The 18,398-nt window shown below is 47.1% G+C and overlaps 1 protein-coding gene across 3 annotated transcripts; it reads right to left on the bottom strand.

Moving 5' to 3' along the window:
- Positions 1-170: 170 nt before the first annotated feature.
- Positions 171-17,604, bottom strand: SF3A3 (splicing factor 3a subunit 3). Of its 3 annotated transcripts, XM_048825946.2 has the most exons (17): positions 17,436-17,604; positions 16,782-16,829; positions 15,936-15,988; positions 14,244-14,349; positions 13,322-13,394; positions 11,796-11,887; positions 11,287-11,369; positions 7,836-7,974; positions 7,437-7,505; positions 6,993-7,060; positions 6,461-6,568; positions 6,048-6,117; positions 5,146-5,310; positions 4,934-5,044; positions 3,497-3,587; positions 1,249-1,304; positions 171-482 (listed from the first exon to the last, which is right to left on the bottom strand). In XM_048825946.2, exons 1-17 carry the CDS (start codon positions 17,529-17,531, stop codon positions 405-407), a joined length of 1,506 nt encoding a protein of 501 aa, XP_048681903.1. In that variant the 5' UTR covers positions 17,532-17,604; the 3' UTR covers positions 171-404. The 3 variants fall into 3 exon arrangements, with proteins under 3 accessions (XP_048681903.1, XP_048681905.1, XP_074977340.1); XM_048825948.2 differs by lacking the exons at positions 16,782-16,829; positions 17,436-17,604 and adding an exon at positions 16,629-16,759; XM_075121239.1 differs by lacking the exons at positions 16,782-16,829; positions 17,436-17,604 and adding an exon at positions 16,582-16,600.
- Between the last annotated feature and the right edge of the window lie 794 nt (positions 17,605-18,398).

Here is an 18,398-nt window from a genome sequence, read left to right as displayed (position 1 = left end):
AAAAGTCAATCCCACCAAAGCAGCTCAAAGAACTGGAGCGTCAGAGAAGCACCGATATTACACTGGAAGTTGTGATCTCTAATAGCTGTGTGCATGAGAGATTCTTGATATTTTCATCGAGTTGAGCTCTTCCTTACCAGGCTACGAAAGGAGAGAAGTTACTCAGGATGTCCTACATTAAAATCAGTTTATTTTTGCAGTATCTTTTTAGTATAAAATACATTTTGGACCATCACAACTCTGCCTTGCACAAGAAGGGACTTACTAGAAAGTGATTCTACAAAGTGTCCTTGAAATGTATGTTCATGCGGAAAAGAAAATGCAAAAGTACAGAGAAGAAAGCACAGGGCTCAGTGTGCTTCACCAAGGGCCTCAGAGGTGCCAAATCCCCCAACCAGAGAACATCACAGCAGCCCTTGACGTTTCAAGTCTTCATAGGTCTTTTTATTCACCACATTCCCACTGGAATCCTCATATTCCTCCTAGAAGGGAAACGAGAACATTGGTAGTATCTGGGCACGGCATGCAATAAGAATGAGAGAGTAACAGTAACTGAGGTTTAGCTCCACCAACAGCAGCCTGTCAGCCCCTCAGACTAAAACCCCCTCCGCACATCTCCCCATAGGGTCTTTCAGTGGACTCCCAGAGAAGGATAAATATTGGTTTGCAATGAGGACTGGGGTGGAGCATGCTAAGTTGTTACACTGCCTGCTGCTGTATATCGTCCACTCTATCACAGCTTAGCTAAACTCAGCAGGACAATGGCAAATTCTGTAATAAATTGGATTTCACACTGCATTGTACGCGCATTCTATAAACAGTTTGCTCTGTCATGGTAGGTCCCCTGGGCTACAATGGAAGGTTCTTAGGTACAATTTTCACAGAGTGACTCCATGGAATCTCTCACCATTTAGATTAAAGATACCTCACTTCCCCCTCCCTCCGCCCTTTTCCAAACAGGAAGGGTTTAGACACTGCAGAGACACGGTCTGAAGATGCCTAGACAGAGAGAAGGGCAGGTGTCATACTAACGAGCAATACATTCCCAGCGAGGCACGTGCAGCTCTACACAGTTCCACCAACAGGAGCTCTGTTACAAGCAGGGTGGTCTCCAAACATACTCCCCAGCATTCAACAGTTTCTTCAGGAACTGGTACCTCTTTTGCTGGGGCTAGAGGTTATGCAGGGTAACAAGACAGATTCAGCCAAACAATAATGGCGACACCTGAACGCTGATCCTCAGCTCACCTCTGTGTCAGGCTGCCATCTCTCCGAAGCTTTCTGCTGCTTCAGCTTTGCCCACACTGCAAATACAAAGTCACACTGGATCAGAATGCCATTTCCCTCGAACTATCAGCACTTAGTCTAGCGCCGAATGTACACTGCTTGCTCTTAAAACACACTCCCCTCAGCCTCACGGGCTGACACGGATTGCACAGATTACTCAACAAGAGAGGCTGGCCAAGACAGCTCAGGTAGATACCCGAGCAGAGGAGAGCCTCAGACAGGGTTGATGGTTAATGTAAGACACTAGGCTTGTCTGACAGTTTGTACTGTGTGCAGCATTTCTCATTGGGCGTAAAACGAGCTGCATCTGAATGTCGGCTCACCAGAGGCACTGCACACACCCTTCCCAACCCCGCAGCGCTAAGGGACACTGCAATCATGCCCCTTAGAAGCAAGAGGCAAGTTTGCCTCAAGCCAGCTGTTACAGAAGCTCTTAAGGGAAGGGAGGCCAGCAAGCTGAAGTAGCAAGTGTAAGGGGGAGAGTTCTGATTGGATGAGCTGACAAGCCAGCTTAGAGAGGAAGGGAAATAAAGGGAACCCCTAGTTCAGTTGCACTGAACTAGAGCCAGAATGTTTCATGGGCACCTGTTCCAGGGGTTCTCTCAAATTTTTTGGTGGCCCCAGAGTGCAGCCACCAACTCTTGCTGGTGGCTGCTCTACATTTTTTTCCTAAAATACTTAATGAACTTTAGGAAAAACAAATCAATATGCACAGCTACATGTCCAAATCCCTGTAAAGGTTGGTTGGTTTTGCAGATTCAATAACAAAAATAATGCACAGTTGTCTCTATTCTTACTGGACCTAAACAGAATAGAAACATGATTAAGGTGCTTTGCACATTCTTGTCTTTTTTTTGTTGTGTTTCTTTTATTTAAAAAAAAAAAAAAGGGCAGCCAAAAAGCAGAAGATTTACTAGCTCATAAGCCTGCTGCTGTGAAAAGTGATATTTTTGTTTGTTAATAATCACAGCAGACTTACTAGCTATCTGGGAGGCTGTGAAAAGTGATATTAACAAACTTACAAATTACAAATATCAATTTTCACAGCAGACTTACACAGCTCTAGCCCTGGATGGGGAGGTGGGCAGGGAGACAGTGGGGTCCAGAGGCAATGCGGGGAGGGTGGTGAGCTGAGGGCTGGCACCCGCCGCCACACGGCCAGGAATGGAGCCTGAAGTCCCATGACTGGAGCCTGCCGCCCGCCAGCCCAGAGCTGAAGCCCGAAGCCTAGTGTCACTGCCCCAGGGAAGGTGGGAACTCACTGGCCACCTGCTCTTCTGGCATTTGTGGCTTCACAGGGAGGCAGGGCCCAACCCCCGCTGGTGGCCCTGGGGGAGGTTCCAATGCTTCTCTACACGCCCCCAGTCACTACTCTGGAGGCTGTGGCCGCATTAGAGAAATACTGATTTAGGCTATTTCTACACAGCAGCAGGTAGGTGTAATTCTCAAGTGACTGCACTAAAACAGTAGGGCGGCTGCAGTGGCCGGCATGCTAACTTGAGCTGAGCTAGCACCTGTATGTCTATCTGAGCTGTGAATTGCACCGCCCAGCTGCTGTATAGACATAGCCTTAACAACAAAATTAAACTCCTTTTTCTGGGCTTTACTGCTGTGCTCAGGCAGAAATTCTATCTGACTCTCCCTTCCTACTCCAGAATTGCCAGCGGAAGAGGGGACGCAGTTAGCTCACTCTTGCTTCCACAGCTAAGAAGTCAATCTCTATCTCTGTTGTGGCCAGGCAACTTTGTGCCGGCTGCTGCCCTCAGCAGGTACGTGCCCAGAGCAGAAGCTTTGCATTCTGGCGTTGACTGAAGTATCCAAAGCCAATATCATTAAGTTATGGCCAGTTAAAATGCTAAAGCTTCATGCTTGTAACAGGATTTACCTATAGGATTGCCCTGGCTGAATTTCATCAGGTCTTTCCCTTCTCCCTCCTCACCACGGAGACACACAGGAAGAACTTCATGCATTTCAATCAAGTGTAACCAGCCTCTTGATTATCTGAAGGAGAATCGTGTCCCCTAATTGCAATTGGATGATTGAGGTTCCACCATATAAAGAGTTACTCCCCCCAGTGAGAACATTGCTGGCTGAATCTCTCTTCATTGGCAATCACAGCAGGCAGCACATGCGCCCAACAGACCCGCACAGATGAAAATAGACTCCACCTGCTCTCAGCTCTGAACAAAGATGTGCCAACATCACTTACAAGAGACTGCGTCTTCAATCTGCGTGACATTAGCAAAATGGGCTGTGTTGGGAATGCCCAGGCATCTCATCCCATGAGCATGACGCCACTCCTGGAGGCAGAGCAGAAAGATCAGTATACAGGAGAGAGTTACATATAGCCCACAAAGTCACAGCCACACCATTAAAGTAAATCAAACCTGTCTGAAGATAACAAATTAATGCCCAAGGGGACTAGAATGGAAAGAAAACAAGAGGAAAAACTATTTCTATCCATATTTTCCAGTTTGTTTCCTTTGACCATATACAAGATTGTTAGTTTTCCTTTTATGTGGACCTTTCACACAACAATACAAGAAAAAAGTTTCACAAAAAAGGAAAATTTGATTGTAAATCCATAAAGATCAGTCATGGCAGTACTTGAAGCTACTTTTAAACTAATTTTTTTAAACCGAATACACATTAGACACTATTAACTTAATCAGCTTATGAGAATTTCATAGTATCAAATCTTAGAACTAAGCTACAAGCCTATAGTATAACAACAAACAACAACAACGGTTTAAAAGCAGTTTGTGATTCCACGAGGCTAGGGGCTCCCCAAGAGTGCAATAACAATACAGTAGTCACATGCTTTGGCAAGATGGATTTTCAGCCAAAATACTGTAGGATTCTGACAAAAGTTCATTGACAAGCAGGAGTGGGGACTCCCCTACTGTATAAAGTGCAGCAGATGCAGTGCTATAAACTCCTGAGCATCTTTAAACAAAGTTCACTTTCATTTAAATGGCAAATCCACAATCAAGGGTTCTCGTCACATACTGCAGAAGTGCAGGGTTAAAATCACGCCTTTTTAGGCCCATTATAATTAAACCGTTATTAGCCCCAAGGAGAGAAGCAGCATCCAGAAATAGGCATCTCACTGGTTTTCAGTGTAGGTTTCTCTTAGTGCTCACAATCTCAGTACTAACAAAACTAGAATCCACTTACATTTATATCCCTTGAAAGACCAGTTTGCTCCTAGGTATATTTTAAAAGCTATTAAAATCTGTTACTTAGATCTGAGTTTTACAGAACTTGTTTCCTCTATCAGCTTTGCTAGAGAGCTCTACAGTAAGGTGTCTGTCAACATACTGCCAGTATCTAAGGCGGTAGCTACCAGGTACACAGCAACAGTTCAGGCACTGCTAGACATTGGAATCAGGGTACCTGAGGAGGGAGACCCTACAACCCTCAACGGCAAATGGCACCTGAATGCCCCTTCAAATGGATTATAACTCAAACGGTACAGCCCTGCAGTCTCAGCACCACGCGTGGGCCCATGTCCTGGGACAGGATTCGAACATGCCCTTCCGGCCCAGGAGTGACAGCTCCAATCACCAAGACTCCGTCCATTAGTTACATATAACTAGGATTACCTTAAAGATGACTGATGGGCTAATGCCAAAGTGTTACTTACCGCGAAGTGCCGCTGGAAAGCTTTTGGCCCTCGGTAGGTGTAGTTACCGCAAATCTCACAGTTGTAGTTGATGTTCAAACCATGCAGTTTATATAACCAATAGGGGATAGGCTGAAAAACAAGCCAGGCAAAGCTTAGGTCAGATGGCAAGACAGGTGGTTTGGATACAGTCAAAGATCTCTGCTCTGGAGCACCTGGGGAGCCAGCCTCACCTTGCCATCCCAGCCAAGAGGCAGATTTTTAGGGTTGTAAATTATTTCATTCTCTTCATCTTCGCTTTCGCTCTCACTGATCTGCTCCTCTTCTTCCTCCTCTCTCTCTTCCCCTGTGCGGGCTTGCTTACGCTGCACGTTCTCATGGGTGAGATGTCTCTGTTCCTATGATGCAGGCAAGCACACAGGCATGAAGTGCAGCAGCCAAACATGGCAGCATATGTGGCAGCAAACGAACAAACCAAAAAACATGTGGGGGAAATCACAGGAGTATTCACCCTTCTTATGTTAAATCCCCTCCACTGGCTTCCTTAGTGTCTGCAGTCTGCAGTCAAAGAAGAGAACTCCACCCTGTTTTGCTCAGCCCAACAGTCTGAAAGGTCACTGGGTGTAATGCAGTTCTCACCAAGAGAAGATAGTGGAAAGCTGCAATTACAATCACTTCCAAGGCAATAGCGGCAATCAGCCTTCTAAGAGTGACCACTGAAAACTGTGACAAGAACATGAAGCTGAATAAAGGCAGCACTCACAGGGGCTTGCTGTCTCTGGTGGTTAGATGTAAAATCTAAGTTCTACACCAAGGAGAAAACGCTGCCCCAAGGGCACCATGACTGTTCTGTCTGGGTTGCCGTTCACAAGAGAGGCAGACCCAATCCTCAGCATCGGTTGTTGTAGGAGATGGATTCTTAACTAGAAGCTGACAGGTTAACAAACAACAGGAATAAGCAGTTCCAACCCCCTGCCTTAAATATCTCCAGATTTGTACAGCACCATACATAAAATAACCCTTCTATACATGGTGTTTAAGAAAGGATAAGATGGAAGACATGAATGAGCTTGCAACACCTTTTGAAGGCACGGCATCTACAAAGCTCAAAAAAGGTAAAAAGTAAAAACCTTACCCCAAGAATTTCTACATACTCGTAGACCTGAGCTTCCAGGAACGCAAGGTCTTTGTTCCTCTCTGTGTCCCTGGAAATACAAAGGGTAACTTTGTGAAATCCTTTTCTAGCACTGCAAATGCTGTCCATGCACCCGGTTCCTAAAGATATATTTGGATTTGTAGCTACTAAGAAAGTGGGAAAACAAATATCAACCACTCCCTGTAGATTCTGCTGCACATGTACTGATCAATCAGGCCAGACACTCTGACCAGCTAACTCAGTCATTTGGTCCCAATATGCAGAGCATCCTAATGCTCCAGGAACATCTCACCTCTGCCATTGGGGCAATAATGAAGGCAATAACCAGCCAAGCAGGAAACTTTTAGTCCAAGCGAAGGGCCAACCTGTGTATGAAACTTTTGGGGACTCACCTTTTGCTTCCTTTTGTCTTTGGATTCTTGGCAAACAAGGAAGAATCGAGGGCTTCCAAGGATTTGCCTTTTGTGCTGAACAGCCTCTGAGCACGCTCTTCCAGAGTGCTGGGAAAAAGCAGGGAACAAGGTGAATCTAGGGTGTAGGTTTATTTTTTAAGTAGATTGGTTTGTGCTCACATAATTATGTTTTTAATTACATTATACATTAAATCATTCAGAGGTCATGAGATTGTAAGAATAAGCATCACGTTTCAGTGATCCTTGAGGAACATGGCTTAGGCACTGCTTTTGCATCAGGGTTTCCCCAGGCTCTTGAGGTCCTACTATTCTGTATTATGTACTAGTCCATTATGAACCTCAGACTTCAAAGCAAAGTATATGATAAGAATTCCTTGCCATACTTTCAGTGTTGTCTTGTATAAGAATTATTCCACAGATCTTTGGAAAACAAACAGATGTCCAATGCAGAAATATGAGACAAACGGCACAATAACTGAAAAGAATCTAGAAAAAAGCCACAGCTTCTTACCCGCCGCATTTCAGACCCAAAGCCAGTAAAGCAGATTTTAATCTGTCCAGTCCCAGGGAGGCCAATTCCTGTACAATTAAAATAAACCAGTGTACACAAGCATTGCTTTCAGGTGTTAACAACAATATGATACAAGCGTGTCCATTTTAATTCATTAAAAAAAATCCAGCATTGCTCATGAAAGCACTAAGGTGGCTCTCTTCTACCCAGATCAATGACATCTATGGCAGGAGCCTGACCACAGCTACGATGGAGAAAAATCCTTCCAGGTTACTGGTATCTCCAGTGACAGAAAGCAGAGGCCACCTGCACAGTGAACTTGCCATTTACAGTGGTTGTGGCCGGAGCCTCACATTCCCACAAAGAGAATTTTGAAAAGGAACAAGGTGGATGGATCCCACCAAAATTTTTCAGTGTAAAGTGCTTAGCGCACAGAGAACATACCTCCCAAGAGGAAAAGGCCGAGAGATCCAGATGGGCTCCAGCATGGGTAAGTGCACTGCTGGTCTCTTTCTGCCAAGAAAAGCCACATAAGTTGCTAGATAAATCTTCAGAACATTACATAACATTTGAGCAGCAATACCAAAATATCCTCCCTCCTTCAAGAAGGATGATATTGTTAATAATGGGGAGATCTCAGCACTAAACTGATCAAATACATGGGAAACCTCCTGGAAAGACAGAAAACACGTTAGCAGTAAGCAGTGTCTCTGTTTTGGGACACAACTGAACTACACTACACTGTGAGACTGTTAACCTTGATGATCATTTTACACACCACGACACTGTATGCAAGCCGAGAGAAATATATCAGCATTTCACGTGTGCATAATGATTGCTCACCGGCCAACCAGGGAACGTTCCATTGTCCCACTTCTTCTCAAACTCATTCTGAATCTTCCCAAAAAGTTCATTCTGATCCAGCAGCGGCTTCACCCGATCTGTATAATCCTGCAGGTACTCAAGAAGCATTTCAAGATACCTGGCAGAGGAAGAGCCAGCTCAGTTAATTCAGTATCAGAGTTTGCGTAAAATGAACACATTAGAAATTTTTGCATCATACCATACTGAACCGCATCATGGGGACACCCCTTGCCCCACAATTATACAGGGAATAGTCCCACTATTTCCTTCCTTCCCAACAAATCTCTCTTCTATTGAACAAGCTCCTGGCTGTTAAGAACAACCTCTGGGTAACAGATTATTTCACCAGAAGCCTCAATCCGAATGAAAGTTCATCATCTGTTTGACTTTTTAGGTTACAGGCTAGATTCACAGTTGACAAATACAGCAGGTACAACCTGACAGTCTCACAAACACACATGTAGGTGTAATTTAATTTCACATCATCTGTTAGTCTTGTAAACAGCAATTCAGTAAGAGATGATTTGTCTGAAATTGAAAAGGCTCAGCATTTACACAGAGAAGCTTGCCTGCAAAGTGTATGGACTTAGAAAGAAAAAATAAAAATAAATAGCATGAAACAGATGGGGGAAAACAAGGAGAGAGAAGAACATTCACTGGATGTTTACACAAAAATAATTAGCAATGAGTGTGGATTGTTGATATTTGGCCTTCTCTACACTACAAACATTACCATATTTCTCACATATTTAAGCATACTTGTGGCCCAAACTGTTTTATTCCTGCCTTGGCAGATCCCCCCGTACAGTCATTCCAAAGAGCCATTGATATCTATCAAGGTTAAACCAGGGTTCTCTAACACGGGTTATTCCAGACACACAAGCCAGTGTACTACAGTCTATCATGGTCGGGGTCCCAGCCATGGCCCTGTCCATAAGTAGGGAATTTTAGCAGTTCCCAACCGTGCTACCACCACTTTAATGGCACCAGCAGAGGCCCTAATGTGGGACAAGATTTTGGTGGCTTCCAATATTTTTACCACCATGTCAGTGAACCCTAGTTACACAGCCACACTTAACCAAGGATTCTTTGAGCATGGATAAAACATATTTTCATCATTAACTTGACAAACAGATGGGACAGCTCACACCTCTCAGAGCTACTGTTTCAGGCTCTGTTTGCAAACCCTGCATTAGTTATGTTTGGACAATTCTCTTCACAACCATAAAAGCTAAAAGACATAGGATGTGACTTTCAAAAGTGCTCAGCCTTGGCCTAAATCTGCTCCAGTTGAAGTCAACGATAAAACTCTCTTTGCCTTCAAAGGAGCAGCGAGGCCAAAACTTAAGCATTTTTGAAAATTCCAAAACACTGACAGCTTAGATCCTGCTCACATTTCTGAGAGGGTGTGGATTCTGCAGAAAGTCCTTACTTTATGAAACACTAAAACATCTACGGAGTACCCATTCACATTCCCCACAGTGAATTTTCATCCTGACTGTGAATTAATGCTTTTCACAAAGCAATCACTCTGTATCTGACCTCTTGGTTCTCCTCCTCAAAGGAAACCTGCATAATGCCTTCAAAAGATGAGTTTGGGAGCTTAAATTCATAACTTTGCTAGACACTTAAAATCATGGACTGAATAGAGACACTGGATTTATGACTTATAGATTGTTGTAATAACCCAAAGGAGTACTTGTGGCACCTTAGAGACTAACCAATTTATTTGAGCATAAGCTTTCGTATGCATCCGATGAAGTGAGCTGTAGCTCACGAAAGCTTATGCTCAAATAAATTGGTTAGTCTCTAAGGTGGCACAAGTACTCCTTTTCTTTTTGCAGATACAGACTAACACGGCTGCTACTCTGAAACCTATAATAACCCACTAAACCCTCTCCAGCTTTCCATCTCCCTCACCAAAGGACTGGAGAGGTATTAACAGGTCACTTCACTGTGAGCAATCCTTGAAACATGTTAACTACTTATGCTAAACAATCTGTTCCATCTTGTATTTATTTAGCTGTGATGCTCGGGTACCTTTCCCACGCCTGAAGAAGAGCTCCGTGTGGTTCAAAAGCTTGTCTCTCACCAACAGAAGCTGGTCCAATAGAAGATATTACCTCACCCACACAGTCTCTCTAATATATTGGGACCAACATGGCTATAATAACACTGAATACAACAAAGGAAGATATTGAATTGAACATGAAGAAAAAGGAAGCAAAACTTAACAGCATAATCTACTCCCTGAGCAAATGCAAGGGACATCATCGTCCCCAGAGGTCTCTCCATCACTTACAACTCCATATCTGCTGAACAGCTCTGCAGAAGGGCTTTGTAAAAACTGAGGAATCACATACTGCACCTCATATACTCCAGAAGGGACCCCCTCAAACAAGAATTAATCCCATGCTCCCACATACTGGAAGAAAAAAACAAAACAGGAAACTTACCTGAAAATCATGCAAGAAACCCGAAAACTACTATCAAAAACACTGGGTGGCAGCCATCCACCACAAAAACAGAAAGTGGAACCAACTACAACTCCACAACCCACAGAACTCCACCAGAGAAGCAGATCACATTATGGAACTAGGCACCCAAATACCTGAAGAGAACCTGCTTCAATACTAACATAAAACTCCCTCCAACCACACGCCCGTAGGTGTTACCAACCACCCCATACTGGAACCCATACGGTGTATCAACAGTTATTACCCAGACTCGGGGGGGCCACATCCCGAAAGAAATATTTCCTAAGCCCGCATTTTGGTCTTCAAACAACCCCACAACCTCATCATCAGAAGCAAGATCACCACAGACCAGGAGGACACATCAACTCAAAGTGGCACCAGACTCTGCCAGAACAATAGATGCAAAACATGCAGACATCTCTTCACTGCTGCAATGAGCAACACCCCCCACAACACAACTTTCAAGATCTATGGATTCTACACATGCCTATCACATACGGTGTACCTTATCCAGTGCACTAAATGCCCCAACAACAATTACGTGGGTGAAACCAGACACTCACACAGAAAAATGATAAAAGACCAAAACCACCATGTCCTCTGTGGGTGAACACTCGTAATCTGACCTCTCAGGATAGGTCTACACAGGGATAAAAGTCGCTGGCCCAAGCCAGCTGACCCAGGCCAGTTACTGGTTTTCTATACCCATGCAGACATACCCTCAGTCCTCTCCTCAAAGGAAATCTGCACAACACCTTCAAAAGACAAGCCTGGACACTTAAATTCATAACTTTGCTAGACACTAAAAATCATGGACTGAATAGACACACTGGATTTATGGTTTATAACAAACTCCCCTCCACCCCAGGATTGGAGAGGCCATTAAAGGGCCTTGAATGCGCATCACAGAATTTAATTCCTCCTGGACAGCCTGTCACGGATGAAGGGCCCACCTTTTATATTCAGCATTTTTTCTCTCTTTGGGAATATCGAAGAGTTGGTCAAACGTGGATAAGTATGTGATGTAATCCAGTTTCTGAAAATAAAGAGGCTCGGTGTCAGATTTTACACACAAAACAACCTGATTAACAATACATCTCCAGTCACCCACTGGACCACAAGAAATGGCATCTTTCCACACCTCCATTCTGAGTTGCAGCATGCCACTTTAGAGACCCTGGGCTATTTGGTAACAGAGGCGAAAAAAGGGCACAGCCTCTTTCAAGACCACATCAGTGGAGAGGCCTGTGAGAGCAGCTATAGATACAATTGCATGAATGGGAGAGCCCAGGAAAGGGTCACTTAGAATTTAAAAATCCTTAACCTGCAGCCTCCAAAAAATAGGCACCCGTACAACACACGGGTGGAAATGAACTATTTAAAATGTCACCAGAAATGCTTGTCTCTGAACACTCAATAATAGATATTTGAGTATGTCTCCTAAGCAATTCTAGCCTCTTACCTCTGATGATTTTAAGTTAATGTACTTGAGATAACAATCATGAAGATCCAAGTACCGGCCATACCCTTCTTCATCTGTGAACTCCACTAGATCTACAGAAGACATATTATGCAAAGAGCTTTATTAGAAATACTGAAGATCAGAATTACTGCAGATTATTCTCATTTCAAGTATCCGTCTTGTGTTAGAACCATCTCACGTAAGCATAGCTTGTAACTGCAGCTGAATACAAGCTATATTACGTGAAATGTTTCTTAATGTTTTTGCAGGTTCTAAAACATAATCAACTAACTGCTCCTTTACAGTAATACGCTAGATCCACTCTCAAGCGAGAGGCGCTTTTACTGCAGAACATTCCAGAGTGGATAAAATACACACACAGGCACAGGGGCAGCAGGTTTGTATAATTTTTGGTGGTGCCCAGAACAGGTCCAAGTTGCACCCCCACACACACCCCCAAGGGTCTGGGAGGAAGTTTGGGTGTGGAAGGGGGAGGTGTGGGGCTCTGGGAAGGTGTTTGGGTGCAGGGGGTAGGCTCTGGGAGGGAGTTGGGGTGTGGAGTCTGGACTTGGGCAGGAGGAGTGGGTGTCGGGGATGTGCTCTGGGAGGGAGTTTGGGTGAGGGGTCTGGGCTGGAGCAGGGGTGCAGGAGGGGGCTCAGGGCTGGGGTTTGGGGTGCAAGGGGTGAGAGCTCCGGCTTGGGGGCACAGGCTCTGGGGTGGGGCAGGGCCGGGGATGAGGAGCTTGGGGTGCAGACTGGCTGCCCCGGGGCTAGGGCCAGAGAGGAGGACTCCCCCCAACCCTCTCCCCCACTGCTGCTGCCCCTCACCGTAGCCTCACTGGGGCTCCCAGCGTGGGACAGAAGCAGTGACTGTGGGCGGAGGGAGGTGCAGGGTGTCACTACACTCACCCAAGCTGCTCAGGTCCAGGAAGCTTCCTCCCCTGCTGCAGCCTGCTGCCCCACACCGCAGCCTCAGAGGGGAGGCTGCCCCTTGCCCCGTGGCTGCAAGCTGGGAGGGGCAGGATCACAGGGTCAGACACTCAAGCCCCAGCAGCTGCTCAAGTGAGTGAGATGGGTGATGGGGGAGGGGAGGGCTGCCAATCACGTGTGCACCTCCTCTGGTGCAGCAGCAGCAGCCAGCTGCCTCAGCATGCTCTTGTGCTGTAGCCTAGCCTTAGGCTGCCATCCAGGCAAAGGAGAGCAGCGCGGAGCAGCAGGGGAGCTGCCTGCTTTTAATCAGGCAGGGATGCTCTGGGGCCCAGGGGAGGTGCATGGGGGGGGAGGCAGGCGGGGGACGCTCCAGGCAGGGCCAGGGAGACACCCGGCTCCAAATATTGGTGGAGCCAGGCACCACAGGCCCATGTAACTTGCCACCCCTGCACAGGCACCTAATCTGAGAGTAACTTTCAGAAGGTTATTAAGGGGAGAGATTCAGAGACAAGCCAACCAGACAGCTCACTAAATAAAAACAAGCAAGCATGGCATTTTTGCTAGATCTAAGTTTAAATATGAAACCACGGACTTACTTTGTGCCTCTTCACTGGGGTTCTCTCTGGCTTTCAACAGTTCCTCAAATTCCACTGACATCGGCACACAGATCTTCGGGAAAGATCAGACGTTATAGCAAAAATACACACTCACTACTGCGAAAAAGTCCAGACCAATTAACGTGAAGTCACACTGACAAATCTGCACTTTCCATAATGAACCTATTACAGAAGTATTCCCACTGCCAAATCAAAGCTCAACATTACTGTGTGTGTTATTCAGTTCCTCTTTGACGGCATGTAACCAGTATATACACAAAGTACTCTACATGGAGAACAGTAGATTCCCTGGCCACAGAGTGTGGAAAAGCCAAGGCACTAGGATCTTTGCCGTTCAGTGCGGAGGCTGCAGGGACAGATATGCAGTCAACTCTATCAAGCAATTGCCTTGAAATTCCCCTGCATCAACTGGCACTCTGCTGTTTTGAATTCCAGAGGTTCTCTCCTTTCATTGATGCAGAAACAAATCATGTAGACAACCCCTAAAAATGCCTTCTTCACAGAGGGGAGGAGGACCCCACACCCCCAAAAAAACACTCTGGCCAGCACATGGAAGGCAATGCTGAATGCCTCCCCCAACAGCTGAGGAGAACACAGCTCCTAAAATGAAAGCACACCATTCATGGGACATGATTAGCATTTTGCACATTTTCTCATTCTTGGGCTGCTCTCTCTCTTTAATGGAATGCCTCTTCTATCACAGGAACTTGAACATGGCCCCTGGTTTAAAACCACCTCTTTTCATTCGCCACATTTTAATATTTTGGAATTTGTCATAAATGAAATAGGTTGAGAAGAACCGAACTGATAACACAAAGCATCCAAGAGCACTCAATGTATAGATATACTCCTTGTCACTGTCCTGTGGGTCCACATACCCATGGCATACAGAGGCACTTACCTCATTTGGGTGCTTCCGGTGAAATTCCTTGATCTGTTTTAGTCTATTATAGAATTCTGCAAACTCATTTGGCCCTGAAATGGCACTGAGCTCCTCTTTCCGTAACCTGAGGGTCAAGGAGAAACAATTAAAGTCAGATTTTGAGGGTAACAGAGGGCAGGATTAGGACTGTTTATGGCAAACAGATATTGAAACTGATGTAATTGGAGAGTTTCATTAATGATTCTCTTCATGTCTAGTTCGGGCATTCTGATTACATAAGGGTTCCCAAAAATATGGAAAAGTCGTCACCCACCCTGCAATACCAATCTCTCAACCAAAATTACATAGAGATCTCAAACTCAGACAGAGTTATGATTTTGGGGCTCTGCTCTCCTTCCGACATTCAGGTGCATCGTCCCCAATTACTGCCCTTCAAGTCTCTCACAGAGTCTCCCACTCAAATGAGGGACTCAAGCCAAAAGAGACAACAACCCCTCCCCCACACCCTGTTACAGTCGACACAGGATTAAATTCAATAGCAAATCTGGAGAGCTGCTTTGACAGTATCAAGCACTGAAATATGATTTCGCTGGTGCCTTTGCTACCATCACCACACACCCTCCTTTTCAACTGTTACATGGGCTAGGTTTACACTACAGACCTTACACTGGTGCAGGTACAATGTCTCCCGTGTAGCCACTCTATGCCGAGGGGAGAGAGCTTAATTAAACCACCCCCAACGACAACGGTGTGTCTGTCAGTAAAACTTATGTCGGTCAGGGTGTGTTTTTTTCACACCCCTGACTGACAAAAGTTTTTACCAACAAAAGCGCCAGTGTAGACATAGCCATGGAAGAATTTACTGCTGACGTGTGCTGAACCAGTAATACCCTTTCTTGTCCCTTATTCTACCGAGGAAGCAACACATAGCAAGTTAAACGTGATTTGCAGGAATCTTTAACTACGTTCAGGTCTTGGTATGAACTAGGAGTGAAACCCTGCGATCAGTAGTTTTTGTTGGTCCCCTCTCTTAAAGTTCATTAAACCCACAAATGGGAGTGCAGATAACTCAGCCCTAACTGCATCTTATTTAATGGCCCACTTCAGTGGCAATTTCTTCTCTAACATGATGCTTTGGAAAGCCTACATTTATGGCACAATTATTCTTTCCCTCCCCTTCCCACCCCCACACACTTGGGATCAAACGGTATTTCGCAGCCAAATCTTAAGCCAGCAGTGGCTTTGTAACGACATGTTGCTCTACGGTACTGATAAGGTTATGTCTGGACACTCATCAGAAAAGTCTCATCAAGGATTTATTTCCACCACTAGGCTTTCCTCCCAAGTTAAAATCTGGCAAGTGCAATAAAACTCCTGGAAGAAAACTTAAGTTTACCTTTGGGGGGGGCGGGGGGGGGGGGAGAGAATCTCTACTTTGACAAGTGCCATAGATCTAAATGCTTCACTCTCCTTATACATGGCCTTAAGAAGTGCCATTAAGTCCCTTCCATGGCTTTGTAAAGCACTGTGGGTAAGTCTACGCTGCAATTAAAAACCTGCGACTGGCCTGTGCCAGCTGACTCAGGTTTGCAGGGCTTGGGCTAAGGGGCTGTTTAATTGCTGTGTGAACATACCCTCTGTGAAGGCATTTAGCTAGCACACCTTTCAGTTTTAAAAAAGGCCAGATCAGGTCTTTTTGCAGACACTTACCCATCCTTATCATCATACAAGTCTCTCAGATTGCCACTCACTTCCATATACCTCTAAAAAACAAAAACATGTTAGTGTTATGCATGTACTTTTGCTGCAATACAGCACAACGTGCAGAGAAGTTAGGAAAAACAAACTGCTTTCTTGGAAGCTTGACAAAGCTTGCTTACATCTGAAAGGATAATCTCAGAAACTTGAGTCAAACAGACCAAGAAATGAAAGAAAGCTCACTGAAGAGTAATGAAACATTATAGGGAAATTTAGCAGCTGAAATTGTTTTCAGGGAAATGCAATAACATGTTACCCAAGTCATTTCATGCTCTTCTGTGAAGTTTGCTGTTCAATAAATTAGCTAAAATGAAAATAATTAATACTGTGATTTAAAATATTCCTAAAGGCTTTTAATGCTAAGACTGATAAGTAAATCCATCCAACTCATTCTCCATGTGCCCAAGTTCTGGTAAAAGGTAATGTACATGCATGGTGGAGAATAGCCCCTATAACTTCAATGCCAGGTATCTCTGCAGAATAAATATAGGTACTAATATGAGTACACTTTTTAAATTTGCATACAGAAACAAAACTAGGCAAACTCAGCTCATGAGTTTAACTGTAAGCAATACTCCAGTAAATACTGTTATCCCACCTGTCAATTGGCTATTGCAGTGCACAAACAAGCCATTTTCCTTTTACCTTGTACCCTGCAATCTTCATGTGCTACACACATCCAGAAATACAGTTTGTGATGTATTGCTTAAGTAATCCACAACACCACACCATCCTGTGATCCAGCCCATAAACTTTGCGGTACACAGCTGTAAGGTAAAGCGGAGGAATGATACTCACGTCCTGCATGGCTCGGGTGCGGTGATCAGAGTTAATCTGGTCACGTAACTACAAGACAGGGCAGGAAAAAGGATTAGCCGGACTTTAACTAATGCCCGATTTATTGCCTGAAGTTCAGCTGAGAACAGTCTCTGCTTCGCGGGCAGGGGTTCTCAAACTGGGGGTCGGGACCCCGCAGGGGGTCGCGAGGTTATTACAATGGGGTCGTGAGCTGTCAACCTCCACCCCAAACCCGGCTTGCCTCCCGCGTTTATAATGGCGTTAAATACACGAACAAGCGCGTTTAATGGATCGGGGGTCGCACGCAGAGGCTTGCCGAGCGCAAGGGCCGCCAGTAAAACAGTGTGAGACCCTGGGTCAGCGGGAACAACGCGGCCTCTTCGGCCAGCTTCACCCCGCATCGCGCTCGCACCGGGACGCGGCTTCCCGTGGAACACGCCGCGCTACGGGGCCCGAGGGACGGGGCCACGAGCCCGGAAGCCGCGCCGCGCCGCGGGGGGGCCACGCCCGGTGCCCGGCAGGGGCGTCCCGTCGCTCCAGGCTCGGGCCCAGGAGAGTCACGGCCCCGCCCGCCCGGGCGCGCTGGGCCCTCGCCCGCCCCGGCCCGTGCCCGCCCGCCCGCCCCGCGCCGCGCCGCACCGCACCGCACCGCACCGTGGATTTCTTAATCAGCATCTCCTTGGCCATCACGTCCATGAGCCGCTCCCGCTCCTCGTGGTAGCGCCGCTGCTGCTCCAGGATCGTCTCCATCTTCCCCGCGCGCCCGCCTGCCGGAACCCTCCCTCCCGGGGCTCGGCCCGACCGGAAACCCGCTCTCTCGGTGCTCCCCCCCACCGGAAATCCTCCCTCCCAGTGCTCCCCCCACGGCCCGACCGGAAACCCGCCCTCTCGGTGCTCCCCCTCACCGGCCCGACTGGAAACCCTCCCCCCTCACCGGCCCGACCGGAAACCCTCCCTCTCGGTGCTTCTCCTCACCGGCCCGACTGGAAACCCTCCCCCCTCACCGGCCCGACCGGAAACCCTCCCTCCCAGTGCTCCCCCCACGGCCCGACCGGAAACCCTCCCCCCTCACCGGCCCGACCGGAAACCCGCTCTCTCGGTGCTCCCCCCCACCGGAAACCCTCCCTCCCCCCACGGCCCGACAGGAAACCCGCCCTCTCGGTGCTCCCCCTCACCGGCCCGACTGGAAACCCTCCCCCCTCACCGGCCCGACCGGAAACCCTCCCTCCCAGTGCTCCCCCCACGGCCCGACCGGAAACCCTCCCCCCCTCACCGCCCCGACCGGAAACCCGCCCTCTCGGTGCTCCCCCTTACCGGCCCGACCGGAAACCCTCCCTCTCGGTGCTCCCCCTCACCGGCCCGACCGGAAACCCTCCCTCTCGGTGCTCCCCCTCACCGGCCCGACCGGAAACCCTCCCTCTCGGTGCTCCCCCTCACCGGCCCGACTGGAAACCCTCCCCACCGGCCCGACCGGAAACCCTCCGTCCCAGTGCTCCCCCTCACCGGCCCGACCAGAAACCCTCCCCCGTCAGTGCTCCCCCCTCACGGGCCCGACCGGAAATCTCCGCTGGCACCCTGATTCCGGCGTGAGGTGGGGGGCTGGAGCCCAGGGGAAGC

This window comes from Caretta caretta, chromosome 19 (genome assembly GCF_965140235.1).
Source record: "Caretta caretta isolate rCarCar2 chromosome 19, rCarCar1.hap1, whole genome shotgun sequence".
Classification (NCBI taxonomy): Eukaryota; Metazoa; Chordata; order Testudines; family Cheloniidae; genus Caretta; species Caretta caretta.
Note: the sequence above shows the minus strand (reverse complement) of the source record. Positions and strands in the feature narration are given on the sequence as shown.